The 21,612-nt window shown below is 34.9% G+C and overlaps 1 protein-coding gene across 1 annotated transcript in view; it reads left to right on the top strand.

The window, feature by feature from the left end:
• KCNH5 (potassium voltage-gated channel subfamily H member 5) overlaps nucleotides 1-21,612 on the top strand; it is a 291,655-nt gene that overhangs the window by 20,320 nt on the left and 249,723 nt on the right. Inside the window, exons 2-3 of the mRNA XM_090272071.1 lie at nucleotides 4,313-4,436; nucleotides 13,775-13,881. Of these exons, the coding sequence (XP_090128197.1) occupies nucleotides 4,313-4,436; nucleotides 13,775-13,881 (231 nt within the window). The remainder of the gene's footprint in view (nucleotides 1-4,312; nucleotides 4,437-13,774; nucleotides 13,882-21,612) is intronic.

The following is a 21,612-nucleotide window of genomic DNA, read 5'->3' as shown; positions in this document are numbered from 1 at the left end:
GTGAGTTGAGTGAATAGGAGCTGAGTAGATGGGACCAGTGAGAATAAACAACTTTCATAGTAAGTTTGTCCTGTGAAGGGTTGGTAGTCAGAGGGGAATGTGGGCTGAGTGATACTCAGTGAGTGTCATAGAAAAAGTAGAATTGAGCTGGTTCTTAAAAGTTTAGATAGGCAAAGGGTTGGAGGAAATGTTTCAGGCAGATAGTAGGCATCATGAGTGAGTATATTTTGGGGACACAATGAGGAAAGTGGCCTTACGTTAGAAGTATGAACTTTAAGAATAGTGAGAAATATGTTTGTTCACTCAGGGAGGGTGAGGCTGGATTTCAGAGGGTTTTGTAAGTCTGGGAGAGGATTTGACAATGTAACCAGTTGGGAGTCTTGATCTGCATGAAGAGTGGTAGGATGGAGGCAGGGCTTCATGGGGACAAGTGAACATTAGTCTGAAAATCAGACTGAGAATCAGGATGAGTTGAGGCTGGGAGACCCTGTAGCTAGCTGTATGGACGGCCGCAGTTACCTAGTCATGAACCTGGAGTGGGCTAAGATGGAAAGAAGATAATTTTTGGTGATCATATTATAAATATTTATAATTGATGGCTATGCATAAAAGAAAATATTATCTATTTATAGAGAAATTAATTTTCTGAAGCATTTTTTGTGGAAGTAAGCTCATTTTATTTTCTACTACAATCACCTCATGTACCAAGGAAGGATGGTATCACCGTTCTTATAGTTAAGGTTCAGTTCAAATGCCACTTCTTTCCTATTACTTCTGATTCTCTGGTCCTTTGTCTTATTTGTGTTTTCTTTTAAAGTTGAGGTATAATTGATATGAGGTAAAGCACACAGATCTTAAGTGTACAGTTCAGTTAGCTTTGTCAAATGTGAACACCTGTGTTACTTATACCTTTATAAAGATAGAGAACAATAACCTTCCCCAGAAATTTCTTTTTGTCTCTTTCCTGTCAGCCCCTCTGCCATCCCACAGTTGAATAGGAGTATGAATATGCCACAATTTTAAATCCATTCTCTTATTGATGGACATTTGCACTGTTTTCAGTTTTTGGTTCCTATGAATAAATTTGTTGTGAACATTTTTTTCTGCAAGTTTTTTTAAACATATGTTTTTATTTCACTTGAGTAAATGCCTAGGAGTGAAATTTCTGGTTCATAGTTGATGTTTAACTTTACAAGAAATCATTTTTCAAAGTGATCATGCCATTTTATATTTGTCCTAACATTTTATAAAGAGTTTGAGTTGTTCCACATTATCAACATTTTGTATTGTTAGTCTTTATAACCACTCTAGTGGTTGAACAGTGATATATATCTTTGTACTTTTAGTTTCCATTTCTCTGATGCATGGTGATGGTGAGCATCTTGTTGTGCTTATTGGCCATTGTATATCTTCTTTTGTGAAATGTCTTCAAATCATTTGATCTTTTTGTTAATTGGGTCATTCGTCCTTTTGTAGGAATTTTTTGTGTATTCTGGATAAGAGTTCTTTCTCAATACCTGTATTGTGAATATTTTCTATTAGTCTGTGGATTTCCTTTTTATATTCTTTACAGGATCTTTGAATGAGCAATTGGTTTTAATTTTGATGATGTCTAATGTATTTAACCACATATGCTTTTATGATGATTACTATATGAGTGTTATCTAAGAGATTTCTGTCTTCCTTAGAGTTGCAAAAATTTTCTCCTATGATTTCCTTTAGTTTTCATTTTTGTGTTTAAGTCAACGACCCATTAAATTATTTTTATTTTTGTGTGTGTGTGGTGTGAGATAGAGGTCATAGTTCAATTTTTGCTTATGTGGTTATCTAGTTGTTTTAGCACTGTTCATTGAAAAGACTTTTTTTTTTTTTTTTTTTTTTTCTTACCATTTAAGCTGCCTTGGTATTTTTGTAAAAAAAAAAAAAAATCAGTTGACCATTTATGTGAGGCTCTGTGTTTTTTTTTTTCTTACTTTTAGTGTTATCTTCCTACTATGGCTTTGTTTGTGTTTCTCTGGCCTGAGGTTTACTGAGCTAAGATCTGTGGTTTACTTTTTATGCTATTTGGAAAAATTTTAGTCATCATTTATTCAAATAACATTTGGTCCTTATTCTGTTCTTTTTTTCCCCTCACACTAAACTATGTATATTTTAGACTGCTTGATATTGTCCTACAGGACATCTTTTTAATTTGTTTCTTTTTTTTTCTTCAGTTTGCAATGACTTTCATTGATATGTTTTTAAATTGCCCTTTATTTTTTAGGGGTCTAATCTACTTTTAAACCTGTTCAGTGGCTTTTTTATTTCAGAGATTGCATTGTTTATTTCTATGTTCCCAATTTGGCCTCTTTATTGCTTGTTTTTCCCTTGATTGTTGTCACAGTTTTCTGTTTTTTTTTTTTTTTTAATGCCTAATAATTTTAATTGTATACTGGACATTAGGCTGATACATTGTGGAGAGTGTGGATTTTATTATTTTCCTCTGAAGAAGGGTACATTTTACTTTAGCAGATAGTTAAATTATTGGTGGGTTACCTTATCATGATTTTTGCCTTATGTGTGTGGGGGTGGTGGGAGAGGGAGGGAGGGAGGGAGAGAGAGAGGGTGGGGAGGTAAGGAGATAGAAACTTCTACGTTTTTGATCTTATTTGCAGGTCATAGACCTTTTTCCTGGGACTTACGTTTCACTTCTAAAACAAGGCCTTCTGTGGCTTAAATGGAAATCTTGAGAAATTTACCAAGCTTCTCTAGCATGATAGGAGGACTTGAACTCTGAAATTTATCTTGGCCTTGGGGAAGTAGTGGAATTTTTTCCTGCCTCTTAACCTTCTTGTCATTTATATACTTAATGAATTCCCTTCTAGTCCTATCCTGTGTACGCACAGTTTAGGTCACAGATAAGGATTTGAGGTGGATTGTATGTAGGTTTATGGCTCTATATGTAAAAGCATCTCCCCCTTAATTTTAAGTTGTTCTGGCAGCCCGAAATTGTGACCTTTAACTTTTCTGCTTGAATTCTGTCACTCATGAACTATACAAATTGGGAAGTGCTCACACGGGAATGGACAGTTAAATGAGTATCTCATTTAATATATCTCCTTTTATTCAAGGGTTTGTATTTTTCAGTTTCTGCCCACTTTCGTTTGGTTTTTAGGTTCCCACCCCCCCCATATTTTGTACTATGCTTCTTCATTTAACATCTGTTCTGCTAAATTGTAATTGGTTGTTATTACATAATTGTATTTCTTAATGTGTGTTTTGAGAGCAAAGGTTATGTTGTATTGTTCCTTAGTCTAGCCTGAGTAGTGCCCATTACTTAGCAGCTACTTAGTAAATGTTGAATTGCATTGTGATTTTTATGAAGACCAACTTTGAGTCAGGATTTAAACTTAAAGTTTTCTATTCATAAGTTAATTTATCTTTTTAGTACATTACTCTGAATATGAGTTCAAAGGAGATTATTTTAGGTAGATAGTTTGAGTATTTTTAAGTGTAGTATTTCTTTTAAAATTAGTACTTTTAAAAAATATTTAATTGAAAAATAATTTTTATTTTTATATTTTAATATTATTTTAATTTTAATTCATTTTAATGTTAACATATTTATCATGTTTTCTTAATATTGCTAAAGTTATTGCCTAAGAGTACTGGATATTCAGTCCAGGTTGTTACCAAAAGATATCTTTGTATTAATTTTTATACATAAAACAAAACTACTTCTTTATGTAAAATAGACCAGAAATGTTTCTTTATTTAGACTGAAGATAGTTTCCAAATTTTGTTGTAGCATGTGGTTGAAAATAATATCTTTGAATAATTTTATTTTACAAAGGAACTCTACAATGTTATTTTAAATTGGACTTCTTAAGATCAATCAAATTTTTTCCATCATGTACAAAATTATAGTAATAGAATTTTTGGAGGAGTCATCCAAGTTTGTCTCTGTTATCAAGTCTGATATTCTCATTTTTTTTGAGAAATGACTAGCCCTAATCTCAATAAATTAAGCTATTTTTAGGTATAATTATTATAGTCATTAACATTTAATGTTAACTCTACTTTGTTTTTATAGCCTAGAGTACACATGACTCAATGGGAGTTTTTAGTTTGTATGGAAATCTTGTATTTAATGCAGATCTCATTTGATGATCATGCTAAACTCATTATATGTCAATTTCAAGAACAGGTTTCATTATTTGTACCATAGCACACCATAGTTGCATTTGTCTATCTTTATGAATTTCTTTTGATTACTTGAAAGAAGTACATTACTAAATGAAGCTAAAATCTTCTTTTTTCCTTTCTCCTTTAGAGTCGAGTTTCTTACTGGGAAATGCCCAGATTGTAGATTGGCCTGTAGTTTATAGTAATGACGGTTTTTGCAAACTCTCTGGATATCATCGAGCTGACGTCATGCAGAAAAGCAGCACTTGCAGGTAGGTAATAGAACAGATCAGGACCTTTTCTGAAGTTTAATGTGGAATGTGGTTAAAAAGCTTCAACTGTGATATAATGATGTATAATAAATATACATTTGGTCTTCAAACCAGCTCCTGTTGCAGAGCTCCAAAAAGGCTTCCAATTAAGGCAATAAAGTTGTCTTTTGTTATGTCATTGAGGTGACTATTAGGAAGTCCTTAGATAACCTGAGAATGGGGGCTGGATGCTGGGGGAACCAACAACATGATTAGAGGGGTGGAACTTTGATCAAAGGAGCATCCTGCCTCACGGAGGCCCTGATGGCTGCTAAAGCTGTGTTGAATAAAGTAGAGGAAACAACCCCCAACTCAGTAGGTCATGGTTCACAAACATTTAAATAACAGAGAAATTAAGTTCTTATACCCTGTGTAAATCAATGTACTTTGTAATGTTGGTACATTGTACTGTTATTGTTTTGCCTGACTTATGTAAAACAATTCTTTAAAAATATGCCATATGTATGAGCTTAAAGAGAATATTGCAAAAAAGATAATAAAAAAGAAAATTCCATATAAGGAACCAATTTATAACTGAAAACTTTTCACAATATTTCAATAAGCGCAGATGAGATATTTCATCCTTGAACTAATTTTTCTTTAAAGATCTCCCTTAACTAAGAACCAAAATCATGTTATTTTAGAGCTACAAGGGGTCTGAATTTTTTCAATTCCAAATATTATGTTTTTCAGAGAAAACCGAGGTGGAGTTTTATGTTAAAGGACTTGTCCAGGGAAACACAATATTTATCTTTTTTCTACCTGTTTATGTTGAGAAACATTTTATGCACGTACAGGTATATACAGGGACCCCTGTTATTCTGCAACCTCATGGAGGGCAGGGATTTCATATTATACCATGAATAGGAATCCCTTAGAAAGGTTTTGCAAAACATAAGTTATCGTATCTCACCTCAAAACTATTGAATCAGAATCACCCAAGGTGGGTAGGGGAGGGGTGGGCAGGGATGAGTATTTTTAACTGTCAGCCCAGATGGTTCTGATGCTTAGCCTGATTTGAGAAATAATCTTTAAAAATCTTTTATTTATTCTTTTCCAAGCAACCCTCATTTTTCTCTACTAAATTATTCTCATATCGAACCTTCACCCTCAAGTTCGAAATTAGTAAACAGATAGATGGTAAACTGTTAGGCTTCTCATTGAGAAACTCCCTTTGGCAGCACTGGTGCCTTTTGTGCCTTTTTATGTTGGGTAGATACTAGCTCTTGGGCTATCACTGTCGTTAAGGTGTGTGTTCTAAGTTCTGAAAGGCTAAGATTTGTATTGAGCATCCTGTGCCCTTACATCTCAGGAGGATTTAGGTTAGGAAAAGGTTAGTTTTATGGTAGATCTTACCTGTGGCACAGGCTCTAGGGAGAGTTCTAGGAAATGTTGTTTTTCCCATATCCATTTCCCCTTCTTGGATTTTGGACATCCCATCATCCTGCCAACACCTGTTTCAGATGCCATCTTTCACTTGAAGGTATTTATGATGCTCTCAACAAGATGTAGTTACCCTCTCTGACTCCTAATAGTTCATCATGTGGCATTATCATCTAGCCTTAAACTAACTAGCTTTCCTTTACCATTGGGTTTTTAATTGCTATTGCTTTTGTTGTCATATATAGATCTATTGTGAAGTCCTGCTGCCCTCTCTTCTTGCTTCCCATATATCTGTGTTCCCCCAATCCCCAACCTGTTTTCTTTGGCCGGTGCAAGTTTTCCTACAGAAGGTTCATTTAAAAAATGCTGGTATGTCCTGGCTGCTGTGGCTCAGTGGATTGAGCATCGGCCTGCGAAGCCAAGTGTCGCTGGTTCTATTCCCAGTCAGGGCACATGACTAGGTTGCACGTCAGGTCCCCAGTTGGGGGCGTGAGTGAGAGGCAACCATACAGTGATGTTCCTCTCCCTCTCTTTCTCCTTTCCCCCTCTCTAAAAAGCAAACAAACAAATAAATAAATAACTTTAAAAATGCTGGTATGTTATATTAGTATATTCTATCCCCTGATAGAGTTGCTTTTCCCTCCTACTGCAAGTGCCAGATTATAAATGTGTTGAAAGTAAGGATTCCATCTTGTTCACTTTTGCGTGCACTACAGGACACAGTTCAGTGTTTTATGACAGCACTTGTTGAGTTAGATTGGCTTGTTTTGCAATAAAACCTAAGCTAGATCTCACATGCCTCCATATAACATGCTTTTATCTACTGTATTTCATTCCAATGTTACAGTATTTAGGGTGGGTGAGAGGGCAGAGAACTTTGGGTTATGTTATGCTTTTTCATTTCTCTCTGTTGGAAGATGTCTTCCCCCAACCCCTCTTCACTGTTTTTAGGGACTATTTTAAAATGATAATATTCTTAACATAAACAATTATCACTTGATTGCACTCAATGCCCAGAGTCCTTAGGTAATCTAAAAATTGCAGTAAGTTTAATGTCCCCACAGAGCAATGATGACTAGCATCTGACATATGAGCAAATGATATCTGAGCCCTATCAGGTGTTCTTAGTGATGTATTTGTTTTAATGCACTCCTCTTTGAAAAACCCTCATCCCTTTTTAAAATTAAACTATAGCCATTTTGTGTTTGCTGTGGCATTTTTTAGAAGAAGCAAGATCTACAAATAATCAAATGTCCAGTAGTAGATTTGTTAAAAAAAAAATCATGGCAAAGCCCTAACTTTCTAAATCATATATTGGAAGGATAATGACACTGGAAGAAGCTAACAACATATTATTAAGTTAAAAAACAAAACAAAACAGTGAAGCAACCAAATATAAAAACCAGTTTATAAACACTATCTGTATCATGTCTCACTTTTTTTACATATAGTTATTTTATTCCTTGTGTAAATCTATAGAAGCCTTTGAATATAAGATAGAAACAGAAAATGAAAGAAGAAAATTATATGCATACACATTTAGACTTGCAGTGTTAATAGATAAAAGTTATTACAGTTTGGGAATCATTGAATTTTAATTGAATATAGAGATAGAGATAAATCATTTGACACTGAGGTCAGCCTTGTAAATAATTCAAAGAATTTTATTGATCATCATTATTAATCATGACAAGTTTTGGAGTAAGACTTATAACAATAAGAAACTACAAATCAGTGAGTGTCAGTTTGTGTGAAGAAACATGACACTTTACTTGCTGAAAAAGAAGAATTATCTTTCTATATAACTTACATTAGATGGATTAAAGTCAAGTAGTAACTGGGTAGAGTCCATGTTCTATTTTTAATTGTTCAAATATGAATTGTTTTATGGGAAAATAAAAAATAGTAATTTGTAGTTTTATAATATCAAGAAGCTAAGACTTGTTTCTTTTGTTTTCTTAATTTTTTCCCTTTCTTGTCCTTTCCAACCCTTCCCCCATTAGGTCAAGTGCACAAAATCTAATTAACCATATGCTTCAGTTTGTCCCAATATTATCATTGTACTCTCTGGAAAGCTCTCTATTTTATTTCTTTTCCCCTTTATTACATCCCCCATCTTCTTCTATATTTAGTCATTATAATGTGTTTATTGTACATCTTTCTAATCTGTCTTATATTTGTTTATTAAATATGTGTATTCTTAAGTGATGTTGCTTTGTGTTTGTTTTTAAGACCCATGCAATTCATACCATGCAGTAAGATTTATAGTTTCTTATTTTTTTTCACTCAACATGCTTTTGAGATTTTTTATGGTGCTCTATGATAATCTATTTCATTACGTCTGTTGTGTACTGCTCTAGCGTCTTCACTGCCTTCATTTTGTCTATTTTATTAGTCATGAGCTCCAAGTTGTAAAATTTTGCTACCTAAAACAACTTGTAGATAAACATCCTCATACATATCTTCTTGTTGCCCCATATGAGAAGTTCTCTGTTGATGCCCAGAAATAGGATCACTGGGTAGTAAAACACACAGAGTTTGTACATTACTGTTCTCAGATTGCTGTTGAGCGGTCTTCTCTTCCCACTCTCACCAGCCATGAGAGAGAAGTCCAGTTTTCCTGGATCCTTGTACTTCATAGTAGTAACTAAATTTCTGTTTCAGTATATCTGATGTGTTCTAGGCACTGTCTTATTCTTATTTTAACTAAAATTAAAAACATATTCTCTAGCCCATTTTATTGTCTAATAATTGTGTTCTATGCCTTTGGATTGTTTGGCTCTTTATTGAAGGACACAAAACATACTGCACTTGTAAGGGAGATTGTAGGTTTGAAGGGAATGACATTTAAAAGCATATGCTCTTATCTCATGACCCTGACGTCCAAGACATACTATTGTAGGTTAGGCAGAAACCCTATCAACATTTTAGTCTTTTATTAACCTGAAACTTTAAAAGCCCATTCTGCATTTTTTTTTTTTTTTTTTTAGTATAGAGGGGTGACAAGAGCAGTCAGGTAAGGAAGGAGGACTGGAGTAGATAGATGCTTTCAAAATCATTGTTTTCTTTGTAAGGGCCCAGTAATAATCCTTTGCTCAAGCTATCAAATTAGAGAATGAAGCAGAGATATTAAGAAACACTTTATTGGACGTGTATCCTAAGTGGTTTTATTAACACAAGATTATCTCTGCCAACAAGGGCACATTACACATGATGGATGTCAGTCTGGTTCCCTTTGGCTGTGGGGTCTGCTTTACAAAGTGGCCCTGCGGAAAGTATTGGAGAGCAGAGCTGCCCCAGTGATGCTCATGCTGGACAGCGGAGGTGTGTCTCAGTGATGCTTATGCTGGAGAGCTGAGCTGCCTCAGTTAGAGACGTCCAGGGCTATGCCCGAATTCCCTTAATTACATGTCCTGTGTCTACTCCTCATGACTCTACCTGAATCCTTTTAAACCCATATCAGTTAATGTGTTGTGAAACCTTTTGGTTACAATCTACTGTATAAAGTAATGCTTTGAATTATTCCAAACTTCTTTCATATTTTGAAACCTGTGTTTTCATTTGTTTCTAAATTCTCCTTTTATTCTTACAGATCTATAGACTATAGATCTCAGTCCAGCCTCCCATTAGCTTCGCGATGATTTTACTGTGATGGCTGATTCCGAGCTGAAGAGCACATTTAACAACTCATTGCATTAAGTCAACCTGTGTGGTTTCTCTGATGAAGCATTTGCTAGTCTGTGAACTATAGTCTGAAGATAATATTATTATTTCTAGTGGTGACTGAATGCAGTGTTTTAGTTCAGGAACATTGTTTGACCATTAGCAGATTGAGGTAGCTAGTGGATCTCCTGACTCGGTTACACATTTTTTTCTCTTTGTAAGGTTCCTTTGTCCCTTGAAAGTCTATCAACATTATAACCATCCTTACTGTGAGGCTTGTTGTGAGATATTGATGGCAGAAGAAAAGATCCAAAAATAAGTAGTAAATCTTGATATAAACCAAAGTCAGCTGTCCGCAGAAGTTTCCTAGGGCAAACTATGCACGAAAGATACACTACCAATTGTTTAGGCAAGCTGGATGTGGCTTACACCAGGCCCGATGAAAATTCCTCTCTTACTCTCAAGACCAGATCTTACCGCCACTTGGTTGTGTGGCAAGAAAAGTGACCAGATAACCAGAAGCAGGCCTGGGTGTTTATGCTTCAGCCTCATTGGTTAGCAAAGAAAGAAGACACAAAATTATGTGCACCTCCCAGTAAGACTCAGTGACCCTGCCCATTAGCAAGCGTGGCCCAACCCCTGTCCTAGAATTGTGGAGAAGCAAGGGAGTGAGGTTGGGGCTGGAGGGGTCTTCTTCTAACTCCACCCCTAAAAAGCATTTCAGTAATCACTCAGCCATTGTACCACACATTCACATTCTACTTTGCAACTTCCTGTGCATTATCTTTTTAATCCTCACCCTCTGGGTTATGTTAACATTATCATAATTTTACTGCTGAGGAAACTGAGAGTCAGAGAAGCTATACCTCTTGCCTGTGAATTGCAATCCCCCAAGTGCAGTGATTCTGTTATGTCGTGACTGCTTATTATTATAGCGGAGATAGATTGCTTCTGTGCATCAAATTTTCCCTTCCAAAAAAAATAAACAGTACAGTTGTAGAAGCCATTTCTAATATTGGTGAAGCAATGTAAAAAATAAAAGACTATTTTGAAAAATGTATTCAGATTGTAGTAGTCTTAGACTTTTTTTCTTAAAATGCTTTTGTATTCTTAGGATAGGAGATTTTAGTTTTGGGAGGGCTAAAATAATGAATATACTATAGAATTTTTATAGTTTATTTGAGAAATTTCTGGTTTTCATCTTCTCATCAGAATTTTAACTTGTGCTGTATTTCTTCTTAAGTGGTATTATTACATCAATTTTTGAAACAGCCTCTATTTTTAAGTTGTAACTTAATTTTCAGTCCTATTAGAGTTTATTATTGTCCTTGTTTCTTGTTACATTATAGATGTTTTCTTTTTCTTTTTTCTTTCTTTCTTTTTCACTTTTTTCTATTGGCCAGTTGTGAATATTATGTTTTTATTTATTGAACTATAGAACCCTGACATTTAGTAATAGAAGTAAAATGGTTTTTCTTTTTTTTATCTTAGGACCACAGACATTTAGTAAGCTTAATTACCCTTATCGTTTTTTGGTTTTGTTTTTGATATTTTCTTTTTATTAAAGAGATTTTAGATTAAAAATACAGTTGATAAATCATGATCATCATTTCAAAAACTGGTTGATTAAAAAGTTCACCTATCTGTAAAGAATATTTATTAACAGATTTAAACTAATTTTTTATTTTTGGAGGGTGGGACTTCATGCTTATTAACTGAGGTATTCTAATTTAATTACAATACCTTCAAGAGATTTTCATAAAATCTCCATGAACTGAAATCCAGGTTTTAGACAGAAACAATGGCTTTTCTTCTTTTATATATATATATATTTTTTTTCCATTACCAATTATCCCTTTTAACACCCCTACCACCCACCCCATGGCTATCACCCACCACACTGTGTCCTTGTCTGTGAGTCCTTTATCCTTTTTGCTCGATCCCTCCACCCCCTAACCACTGCCTGCCCTGGAGCTGTCAGGCAGCCACTGAAACTGCATGTGTTAGTTTAGCTGTAAGATTGGGAGTTAAAGTTTGTTATTTTATTCTGAGATTCCCATTTATTTTACTATTATAACAACAATGAAAATATCTTTTAAAAATAAAAATAGAAATATTATAATTGAAAACGTGGGATGCACATTGTTAGGGCAATCTTTGATCTGCCTCATCTATTTCCTTTCATTTCTTACTTTTCAGAATTCTAGCTGCTTAGGTTAGTGTTACCATAAGATTGGTCTGAGTTACTCTAATTTCTAGTGATATGGCATTGCTAGTGAATCCTGCTGGTCTTTGGTGGATGTTGCTAACAAACTGCTTTGCAAGTTGTAGTTTTCCTAGATTGATATATTCAGGGGCAGTTTTTCCATGAGTATAATAAATCTTAACCTTCAAGGGCCCCTCAGTTGGGTGGATATCTTCCAAGGTTCTGTGCATAATTTTGTCTTATCATTTTGTATTTTTTTCCTTAGAGAAGGCCCCTAAAATCGTATAAGCTTCAGGCCCACCACACTAGGATTTGCCTCTGGACAACATGTTAAGTCATTGAAACTTGGAACAAAAGCAATAGTGAGGATATACTTGAGTCTTCAGAAACTTATTCAAGATACTAGTGACACCGATTTCTTCCTGGTGGAAGAAATGATTTAGACAATTATATTAACTAGTAGAACTCATATTTAAAACCAAATGGACAGCTGATGATTGTGAAAGTGTTGAGAACAGAATTTTAAAGATGGGTAGTCCTTGACTGAGTTCTGTTTGGTAGATTATCAGACTTCTGGTGAATTTCTTTTAGAAAAATAGATAATTTTAAACATTAGGAAAATTTTGTGGGATGTAGAATCTTACTCTTTAATATATGTTTTACATGTTTCTTTAGTCATAGTAATAGTGTACATCTCCTTCAATTTTCCTTCTGTTAGTCATACTTGTATGTATCTTAAAAAAAATCCTCGTAACTGATGAAAATGCCAATGTATTATAGGTGTAATATGAAGTCTTCACATTTTGTTATATATAGGAGTATAAAAAAGATCATGCAAGCTACATCCATGTAATACTATCTTAATACTCAATGGAAGAAATTATGATTGTTCTATGACCTCTAACAATGTAAACACACTGAAAACTTACTGTTAGTTAAAGTACATGGAAATAAAAATACTCGTAAAACTAGTATTTAATATACTATGATTCAGAACATTATAAACATCAAGAACTAACGTGATTCATTTCTTTGAAATACCATCATGAGTCATTTGAACATTTCTTGCTTTCTTGTAATATAACTTATGACATAAAGACATTTTTTCCATTTCTTTGCAAATGGCATATTCCTTTCTAAGTTTGAATCAACTTTAACTCTTTTATTCTCTCATGGTCATTATTGTGAACTACCTCCTAGGGCTCCTTTAATGTGAAGTTGTTTTTTTAAAAATTTGTGTCACTTTGGGAAAACTTGATCCTTTTGTCCCAATCACTTCCTTGATGTATGTCGGTAAGTAAACTTACTTCCCTAAGTCCCTCTGGCTGTAGACAACAGAGTCTCTCAATGGCAGTCATGTGAACATTCCCACGTTCATCTGTTTCTTCTATAACCTCATTCACTTTCAGCATGATGATTTTCACTTTTTTTTGATGGACTTAAATCTTTGATGGCTATTTCCTGCTTTTAATATCCATTTTTGTAAAATGTCAAGTGGATTGATCATTGGGAAACAAAGAGGCAACATAGCTACATGCTCTGCTTCTGTGTGTGAATTGAGTAATGGGTGCACAGTGACTAGTAATGACAGGCTTTGAAGAAGTGAGCTGATTGGCTTTTGATTGTGATGTGTTACTGTTATTTACCAGCAATTTGTAGACTGAAGAGCTAACAGTAAAGTTTGAACTTTATGCAGTTATTCACAGTTAATATTCTGTGGTAACTGAAATTTGCATGGTGGTATTGGGAAGCTGGTGTTATTTAACTACACCATAATAATTGGAATGAGTGCCTACATGAACTGTGTAAAGTGAGGGCTGCTTCTTATTCTCTCTTTTTCTGTAAGTTTGAAATAAGTTCTAAAGCTAGCTTTTAGCAAGAAGTTTAACAATCAAAATATGGTTTAAATATTTTAGTTCATTTTGTGGGAACAAAATTATATTTTGTAACTAAATTTAATTATTTAAATTAACAAAGACAACTATATGATTTTATGCAGCATTTGAAAAGCAACACACAACTGAAATGGATTGTTTTTTTTCCCCAGTTTTATGTATGGGGAATTGACTGACAAGAAGACCATTGAAAAAGTCAGGCAGACTTTTGACAACTACGAGTCAAACTGCTTTGAAGTTCTCCTGTACAAGAAAAACAGTAGGTATCTAAATTATCACAAAGATGTGCCAACTGTTTATTAATGTTATGTTTTGGTAAGTAGTAGTTGAGCTGTAGTGTAGAGAGAATATAAAACTTTGTTCTTTCTCTTGGCAGGGATAGGGTATGCAAGTACAATTAGATAGCAAAATTAATAAATTGTACTGGCTATGAAAAGCAACCTGTTGAGGAATGGAAGAAAAGCATGGTGCATTTCAGATGTGATTTGTGAGTGTGTGTGTGTGTGTGTGTGTGTGTGTGTGTGTGTGTTTGTATCAGGTAGCAAAATGTTTGGTAATTAATACTCAAGGTAACAATTTTATAGTTATGTGACAGCAACTTAATATGAGAGAAATTTATTCATTTCTTTTTAGGGTTAAAGAAAAAGGTGATTGATATCACTGGATAAGTATGATTACCTTTCTATACATCATACATAGATAACGTGAATATAAGGTATCTACTTTTGTGTATAACTAGTGGAAGTAGTCATTACTTTTCAAACAGGCTGTTCACATCTGATAAATTTATATGATTGTTATGAGCTATTCTGTGGGATAAGATTTGTGAGTGGTCAATTATTTGTTGTATAGTAACGTAAGACCTTATGGTATGCACTCTCTACCAGAGTGTGAAGGAAGAACCCAACCATACCAAAAACCAACTAGTACATTCATCAGTCAAGACCCCTTTCTAATTCATTTTCTTTGGATAGTTACTTTTATTTCTTTTTTCTGCTTTTGCAAATTGACTTTTCTTTTAAATTAAAAGAATATAGTTTATTTTTGTGGTATTTTTCCCATTACCATTTATCCCCTCTATACCCTCTTTGACCTCCGCCCACTACCCTGCCCCCTTGCAATCACCACACTGTTGTCTGTGTCCATGAGTCCTTTTCCTTTTTTGCTCAATTCCTCCACCCCTAACCCTCAGAGCTGTCATCCTGCTCTCTGTGAGTCTGTTTCTGTTTTGCTTATTAGTTCAGTTTGTTCATTAGATTCCACATATGAGTAAAATCATATGGTACTTGACTTTTTCTTTCTTTTTCTAAAGTACATTTTATTGATTATGTTGTTACAGTAGTTACAATTTTTTTCCCCTTTGCTCCCCTCTGCCCAATACCCCCCTTCCCACAGCTCTCCCACCCCCCTTAGATCATGTCCATGGGTCGTGCATATAAGTTCTTTGGCTTCACGCTTTCTTATATTCTTCTTTAAAAAAAATGAATTAATTAATTTTTTATAACAATAAAAAAAGAAAAAAAAACAATTCCCCCCTCTCAGACTTAAGACCCTTTATAATCTTATAAAGCATAATGGTTGAAGGTCTTGTGCTACTCTAGCTGCTTCAAGCTGGACATGGTCGTCATCCTACATACCATTGGGTCCAGAAATCCCTAATAAGAGTGGGGGTGTAGAGGGGAGGGTGGCCTTCCCACATGGGGAAGGATCGTGCAGACTCCAGCTCAGCTGGCTGGCCCCGGACAACGGCGTGCTTAGTTTAACAGGCTGGCATCCTTGTTATATTAGACAATCAGGTAATGAGATCATAAGCTTATGCCCTCTGGTTCAGTTTTGCTCATTTGTTTGTGTTGTTCACTAGTCTCCTGTAATGGGTGATATCATATGGTATTTTTCTTTCATTGCCTGGCTTATTTTGCTAAGCATAATTCTCTCTAGTTCCATCCATGTTGTTGCAAATGGTAGAAGTTCATTCTTTCTTTCTGCTACATAGTATTCCATTGTGTAAATGTACCATAGTTTTTTGATCCACTCATCTACAGATGGGCACCTAGGCTGTTTCCAGCACTTGGCTATTGTAACTAGTGTTGCTATGAACATAGGGGTGCATAGGTTCTTCTGAATTGGGGTTACTGGATACTTTGGATTTAATCCTAGCAAAGGAATTGCTGGTTCAAAAGGCAGTTCCATATTCAGTTTCTTTGAGGAAATTCCATACTGTTTTCCATAGTGGCTGCACCTGTCTGCATTCTCACCAGCAGAGCACTAGGGTTCCCTTTTCTCCGCATCCTTGCCAGCACTTGTTGTTTGTTGATTTGTTGATGGCCATTCTGACTGGTGTAAAGTGGTATCTCATTGTGGTTTTTATTTGCATTTTTCTGTTGGGTAGTGATGTTGAGCATTCTTTCATATGTCTATGGACCCTCTGTATGTCCTCTTTGGAGAAGTGTTTGTTCAGGTCCTTTGCCCAATTTTTAAATGGGCTGTCTGTCTTCTTGGTGTTGAGTCATATAAATTCTTTATATATTTTGGTGATCAATCCCTTGTCTGAGGTTTCATTGGCAAATATGTTTTCCCATATGGTCGGTTCCCTTTTCATCTTGTTGATGTTTTCTTTTGCTGAGCAGAAACTCTTTAGTTTGATGTAGTACCATTCATTTATTCTTTCTTTTATTTCCCTTGCCTTAGGAGATGTATCAGTGAAAATATTGCTATGTGGGATATCTGAAACTTTCCTGTCTATGTTTTCCTCTAGGACTTTTATGGTGTCATGGCTTACATTTAAGTCTTTGATCCATCTTGAGTTTATTCTGGTGTGTGGTGTAAGTTGGTGGTCTAGTTTCATTTTTTTGCATGTCCCTGTCTAGTTCTCCCAGCATCATTTGTTGAAGAGGCTCTTCTCTCTCCATTTGATGTTCCTTCACCCTTTTTCGAATATTAGTTGACCATAGAGGCCTGGGTTTATTTCTGGGCTCTCTATTCTGTTCCATTGATCTATATGTCTGTTCCTATGCCAATACCAGGCTGTCTTGATCACAGTGGTTTTGTAGTATAGTTTGGTATCAGGTATTGTGATTCCTCCTACTGTGTTCTTCTGTCTCAAGATTGCTGTGGCTATTCAGGGTGTTTTTTTGGTTCCATATAAATTTTTGAAGTACTTGTTCTATGTCTGTGAAATATGTCACTGGTATTTTAATAGGGATTGCGTTGAATCTGTAAATTGCTTTGGGTAGTATGGACGTTTTAATAATGTTGATTCTTCCCATCCATGAACATGGAATTTGTTTCCATTTATTTGTATCTTCCTTAATTTCTTTCTTCAGAGATTTTTAGTTTTCTGAGTACAGGTCTTTTATGTCTTTGTTATGTTTATTCCTAGGTAATTCATTGTTGCTATAGTAAATGGGATTTTTTTTTTTTTTTAGTTTCTACCTCTGATATTTTACTGTTGGTGTACAGAAATGCCTTTGATTTTTGAATATTAACTTTGTACCCTGCTATTTTGCCAAATTCACTTATTACGTCAAGTAGTTTCTTCATGGAGTCTATAGGGTTTTCTATGTACACTATCATGTCATCTGCAAATAATGACAGTTCTAATTCCTCTTTTCCAATTTGAATGCCTTTTGTTTCTTTTTCTTGTCTATTGCTGTGGCTAGAACTTCCAAGACTATGTTGAATAGGAGTGGAGAGAGTGGACATCTTTGTCTTGTTCCTGGTCTCAGGGGGAATGCTTTCAGTTTTTGTCCATTGAGTATGATGTTGGCTTCAGGTTTCTCATATATAGCCTTTATTATGTTGAAGTATGTTTCCTCTATTCCCATTTTGCTGAGAGTTTTCATCATAAATGGGTGTTGTACTTCATCAAATGCTTTTTCAGCATCTATGGATATGATGATGTGGTTTTTGTCTTTGATTTTGTTTATGTGGTGTATTACATTTATTGACTTGTGAATATTAAACCATCCTTGCATCTCTGGGATGAATCCCACTTGATCATGGTATATGATCTTTTTAATGTGTTGCTGGATCCTGTTTGCCAATATTTTGTTGAGGATTTTAGCATCTATGTTCATCAGCGATATTGGTCTATAGTTTTCTTTCAGTGTTGTGTCATATCCTGGTTTTGGAACTAGGGTACTGCTGGCTTCATAGAAAGAGTTTGGGAGTCTTCCCTTTTCTTGTATTTTTTGGAATAGTTTGAGAATGGTAGGCATTAGTTCTTCCCTAAGTGTTTTGTAAAATTCACCTGTGAAGCCATCTGGTTCAGGGCTTTTGTGTGCTGGGAGTTTTTGATTACTGTTTCAATTTCACTCTTTGTTATCGGTCTGTTCAGGCTTTCTGCTTCTCCTTGATTCAGTTTTGGAAGATTATATGTTCTAGAAATTTGTCCATTTCATTTAGGTTGTCATGTTTCTTGCCATACAGTTGTTTGTAGTAATTTCTTAAAAACCTTTGTATTTCTTTGATTTCTCCTCTTTCTTTTCTGATTTTGTTTCTTTGGGTATTCTCTCTTTTTTTTCTTTTTTCTCTTTTTTATTTTGGTTTTTCAATTAAAGTTGTCCCCTTTTCCCCTAATTTCTCTCCCTCACCCAACCCACCCCCTCTCCCGCAATCATATCCCTCCCCATTGTCCATGTCCATGAGTCATTTTCTTTTTTTCTTGATGAGCCTGGTGAAAGTCTTGTCGATTTTTTTATCTTTTCAAAGAATCAGCTCCTACTTCTGTTGATCTTTTGAATTGTTTGTTTAGTCTCTATGTCATTTAATTCTGCTCTTATCTTGATGATTTCATTCCTTCTACTCACTTTGGACTTTATATGTTGTTGTTCCTCTAGTTCTTGTAGCTGTAGGGTTAGATATTTTATTTGGGTTTCTTATATCCTTTTCAGGTAGGCCTGTATTGCTATGAACTTTCTTTTCAGGGCTGCTTTTGTTGTGTCCCATAGGTTTTGGGTTGTTGTGTGTTCATTATCATTAGTTTCCAGAAACTTCTTGATTTCTTCCTTGATGTCATTGTTAGCCCATTCATTATTTAATAGCACGTTATTTATTTTCCATGACTTTGAATGTCTTTGAGTTTTTTCCTTGAGGTTGATTTCTAGTTTCAAGGCATTGTTTTCTGAGAAGATGCTTGATATAATTTCAATGTTTTAAAATTTGTTGAGGCTTGTTTTGTGTCCTACCACATGGTCTATCTTTGAAAATGTCCCATGTGCATTTGAAAAGATGTGTATTTTGCTTCTTTGGGGTGAAAAGTTCTATGTATATCAATCAAGTTCATTTGATCTAGTGTGTTGTTCAATGCCTCAATATCCTTGGTGTTTCTTTGCTTTGAAGATCTGTCTGTCATTGATAATGGGTTGTTAAAGTGCCCTACTATGAGTGTGTTGCTGTTGATATCTTTCTTGTAGTCTTCTAGTATTTTCCTTATATATTTGGGTGATGCTATGTTGGGTGAATATATGTTTACCAGGGTTATATCTTCTTGATGGATTGTTCCCTTAAATATTATGAAATGTCCTCTTTGTCTCTTTTTATGGCCTTTGCTGTGAAATCTGTCTGATACAACTATTGCTACCCCAGCATTTTTTTCATGTCCATTTGCTTGAAATATTTTTTTTCATCCTTTCACTTTCAGTCTGTGTAGATCTTTTGTTCTAAGATGGGTCTCTTGTAGACAGCATATATGTGGGTCATGCTTTCTAATCCATTCAGCTACCCTAGGTCTTTTGATTGGTGCATTTAATCCATTTACATTTAAGGTTGTTATTGATAGGTACTCATTCATTGTCACTTTCCCCCTTTGTATTTGTGTTCCTCTCTGTCTCTCTCTGTTTCTTCATCTTCTTAAAGCAGACCCTTCAGCGTCTCTTGCAACGCTGGTTTGGTGGAGGTGTATTCTTTTAGTCTTTTTTTGTCTGGGAAACTACATATTTCACCTTCCATTTTGAATGAGAGCCTTGCTGAGTAGAGTACTCTTGGTTGTAGGCCTTTGTTTTTCATTGATTGGAATATTTTTTGCTGTTCCCTTCTGGCTTGTAGTGTTTCTGTTGAGAAATATGATGATAGCCTTATTGGAACTTCCTTGTATGTTATTAGCTATTTCTCTCTTGCTGCTTTTAGGATTCTCTCTTTGTCTTTGAATGTTGCCATTTTAATTATGATGTGTCTTGAAGTGAGCCTGTTGGAGTTCCTCTTCATTGGTACCCTTTGTGCTTCCTGGACTTATGTGACTTTTTCTCTCATCAAGTTAGGGAAGATTTCTGTCGTAAGTTTTTCAAACAGGTTTTCTATCCCTTGCTCCTCTTCTTCTCCTTCTGGTATTCCTATAATACGAATATTATTATGTTTCATGTTGTCCTGCAGTTCTCTTAAAACCTCTTCATTCTTTTTCAGTCTTTTTTCATTTTGTTGCACTGTCGGGGAATTTTTTTTCTATGTTGTTCTCTAGCTCACTGATCCGATCTTTTGCTTCTCTAGCCTGCTTTCAATTTCTTCTACTGTGTTCTTCAATTCAGAAATTGTATTCTTCATTTCCTCCTGGCTCTTATTGATAGCTTTTATGTCCTTTTTTATTCTGGTGTAATTCTCAATAAGTTCCTTTTAGTTTTCCTGGAGTTCCTTGTAGTTTTCCTGGAATTCTTTGTAGTTTCTTTGAGCTCCCTATAATTCATGTTTTGAATTCCATGTCTGATAGTTTGCTCCCCTCTATTTCATTTAGCACTGTTTCTGGGAATTTCTCCTTTCCTTTTGATGGGGGGTTGTTTCCCTGTCTCCCCATTTTTGTGTTTCTTCTTGTTTGTTGCTGCTTCTTAGATTGATTTGCACTTCCTGGATCTACTCCTGGTGGTGTCAGATCGTGTACCAGTCTGGGCCTAGGCAGCCTGTTGGAGACTACCCTGTCTTTTTCTGATTGGCTATTTCACTTAGCATAGTGTTCTCCAGGTCCATTCATGCTGTTGAAAATAGTAAAATCTTCTTTTACATCTGAGTAGTATTCCATTGTGTAAATGTACCATTTTACCCCAAAGTATCAGAATATACATTCTTTGAGTTTTTTTTAATGGTCAGTTCATAAGCTGGATCAATTTATTTAGTGTTAATGGTATATGATAGCAAAGTCAGTTATCATATTTAGTGGAAATTGTTGCAATTTGGGACACATTCTAACTTCAACAGGAAGTAATTTTTCCCTGTTTGGTGAGTGCTTGTTGAATCTTGTGGTGCATAAATTATTCTCTCCATTTTACCTCAAACATTTGTTCTCATTGGAATATTTGAAATTGAACTTGTTTATCTTTTTTAATTAATAGATCACCATAAGGATGACAATAACCATGGTTATTGCTTCACAGTAGTGCACTTGGCAATGAAAATATTAGCCTTTAGTCTTTTTACCTAGGGATGTCTTAACATCTTATCATTCATTTTATTAATAGAATCTAGGCTGAGAGGTATTTCTCTTTGAAGTCACACCCAACTATCTGTTCGCTTGTCACCTAGAAAACAATCCATTTTGAATAATCATCTCTATCCTCTACAAGAGGAAAATCAGGCTGTATGTCTTTTCTGTTTTTTTTTCTCACCAGGTCCAAATACATATTGATAATTCATAGTAGATTCTTATGCCAAAATTCCCTTTTGTTTTCATATACTATTGATATCCCTTACAGAACTTAGATATACGTCTCAAGTTTATCAAATAATTTAAGAACATTTCATATTACTAAGATCACTTTACTCTGACATTTAAAGAGAATCAACAAATCTTTGCCTGATTTTAAAGCTTCAAAGCCAGTTTAGAGTTGCTGAGTTTCTCAAAAATACTTAAGTGGAAATTGTTTTTGCTTATATCCTTTAAATCATGTTAGCAATGACTTGAATTTTCCATCTCCTCAAAAGTCTCCTTTTTAAGGTGGTGTAGGTTGTCTGCCTCATTTTCATGGCTTGAAATAATTATCTGACCTTTGTACAGGCCTGTCTGGTT

Source organism: Furipterus horrens, unplaced genomic scaffold (assembly GCF_987537825.1).
Source record: "Furipterus horrens unplaced genomic scaffold, mFurHor1.1.pri manual_scaffold_3, whole genome shotgun sequence".
Lineage (NCBI taxonomy): Eukaryota > Metazoa > Chordata > Mammalia > Chiroptera > Furipteridae > Furipterus > Furipterus horrens.
Note: the sequence above shows the minus strand (reverse complement) of the source record. Positions and strands in the feature narration are given on the sequence as shown.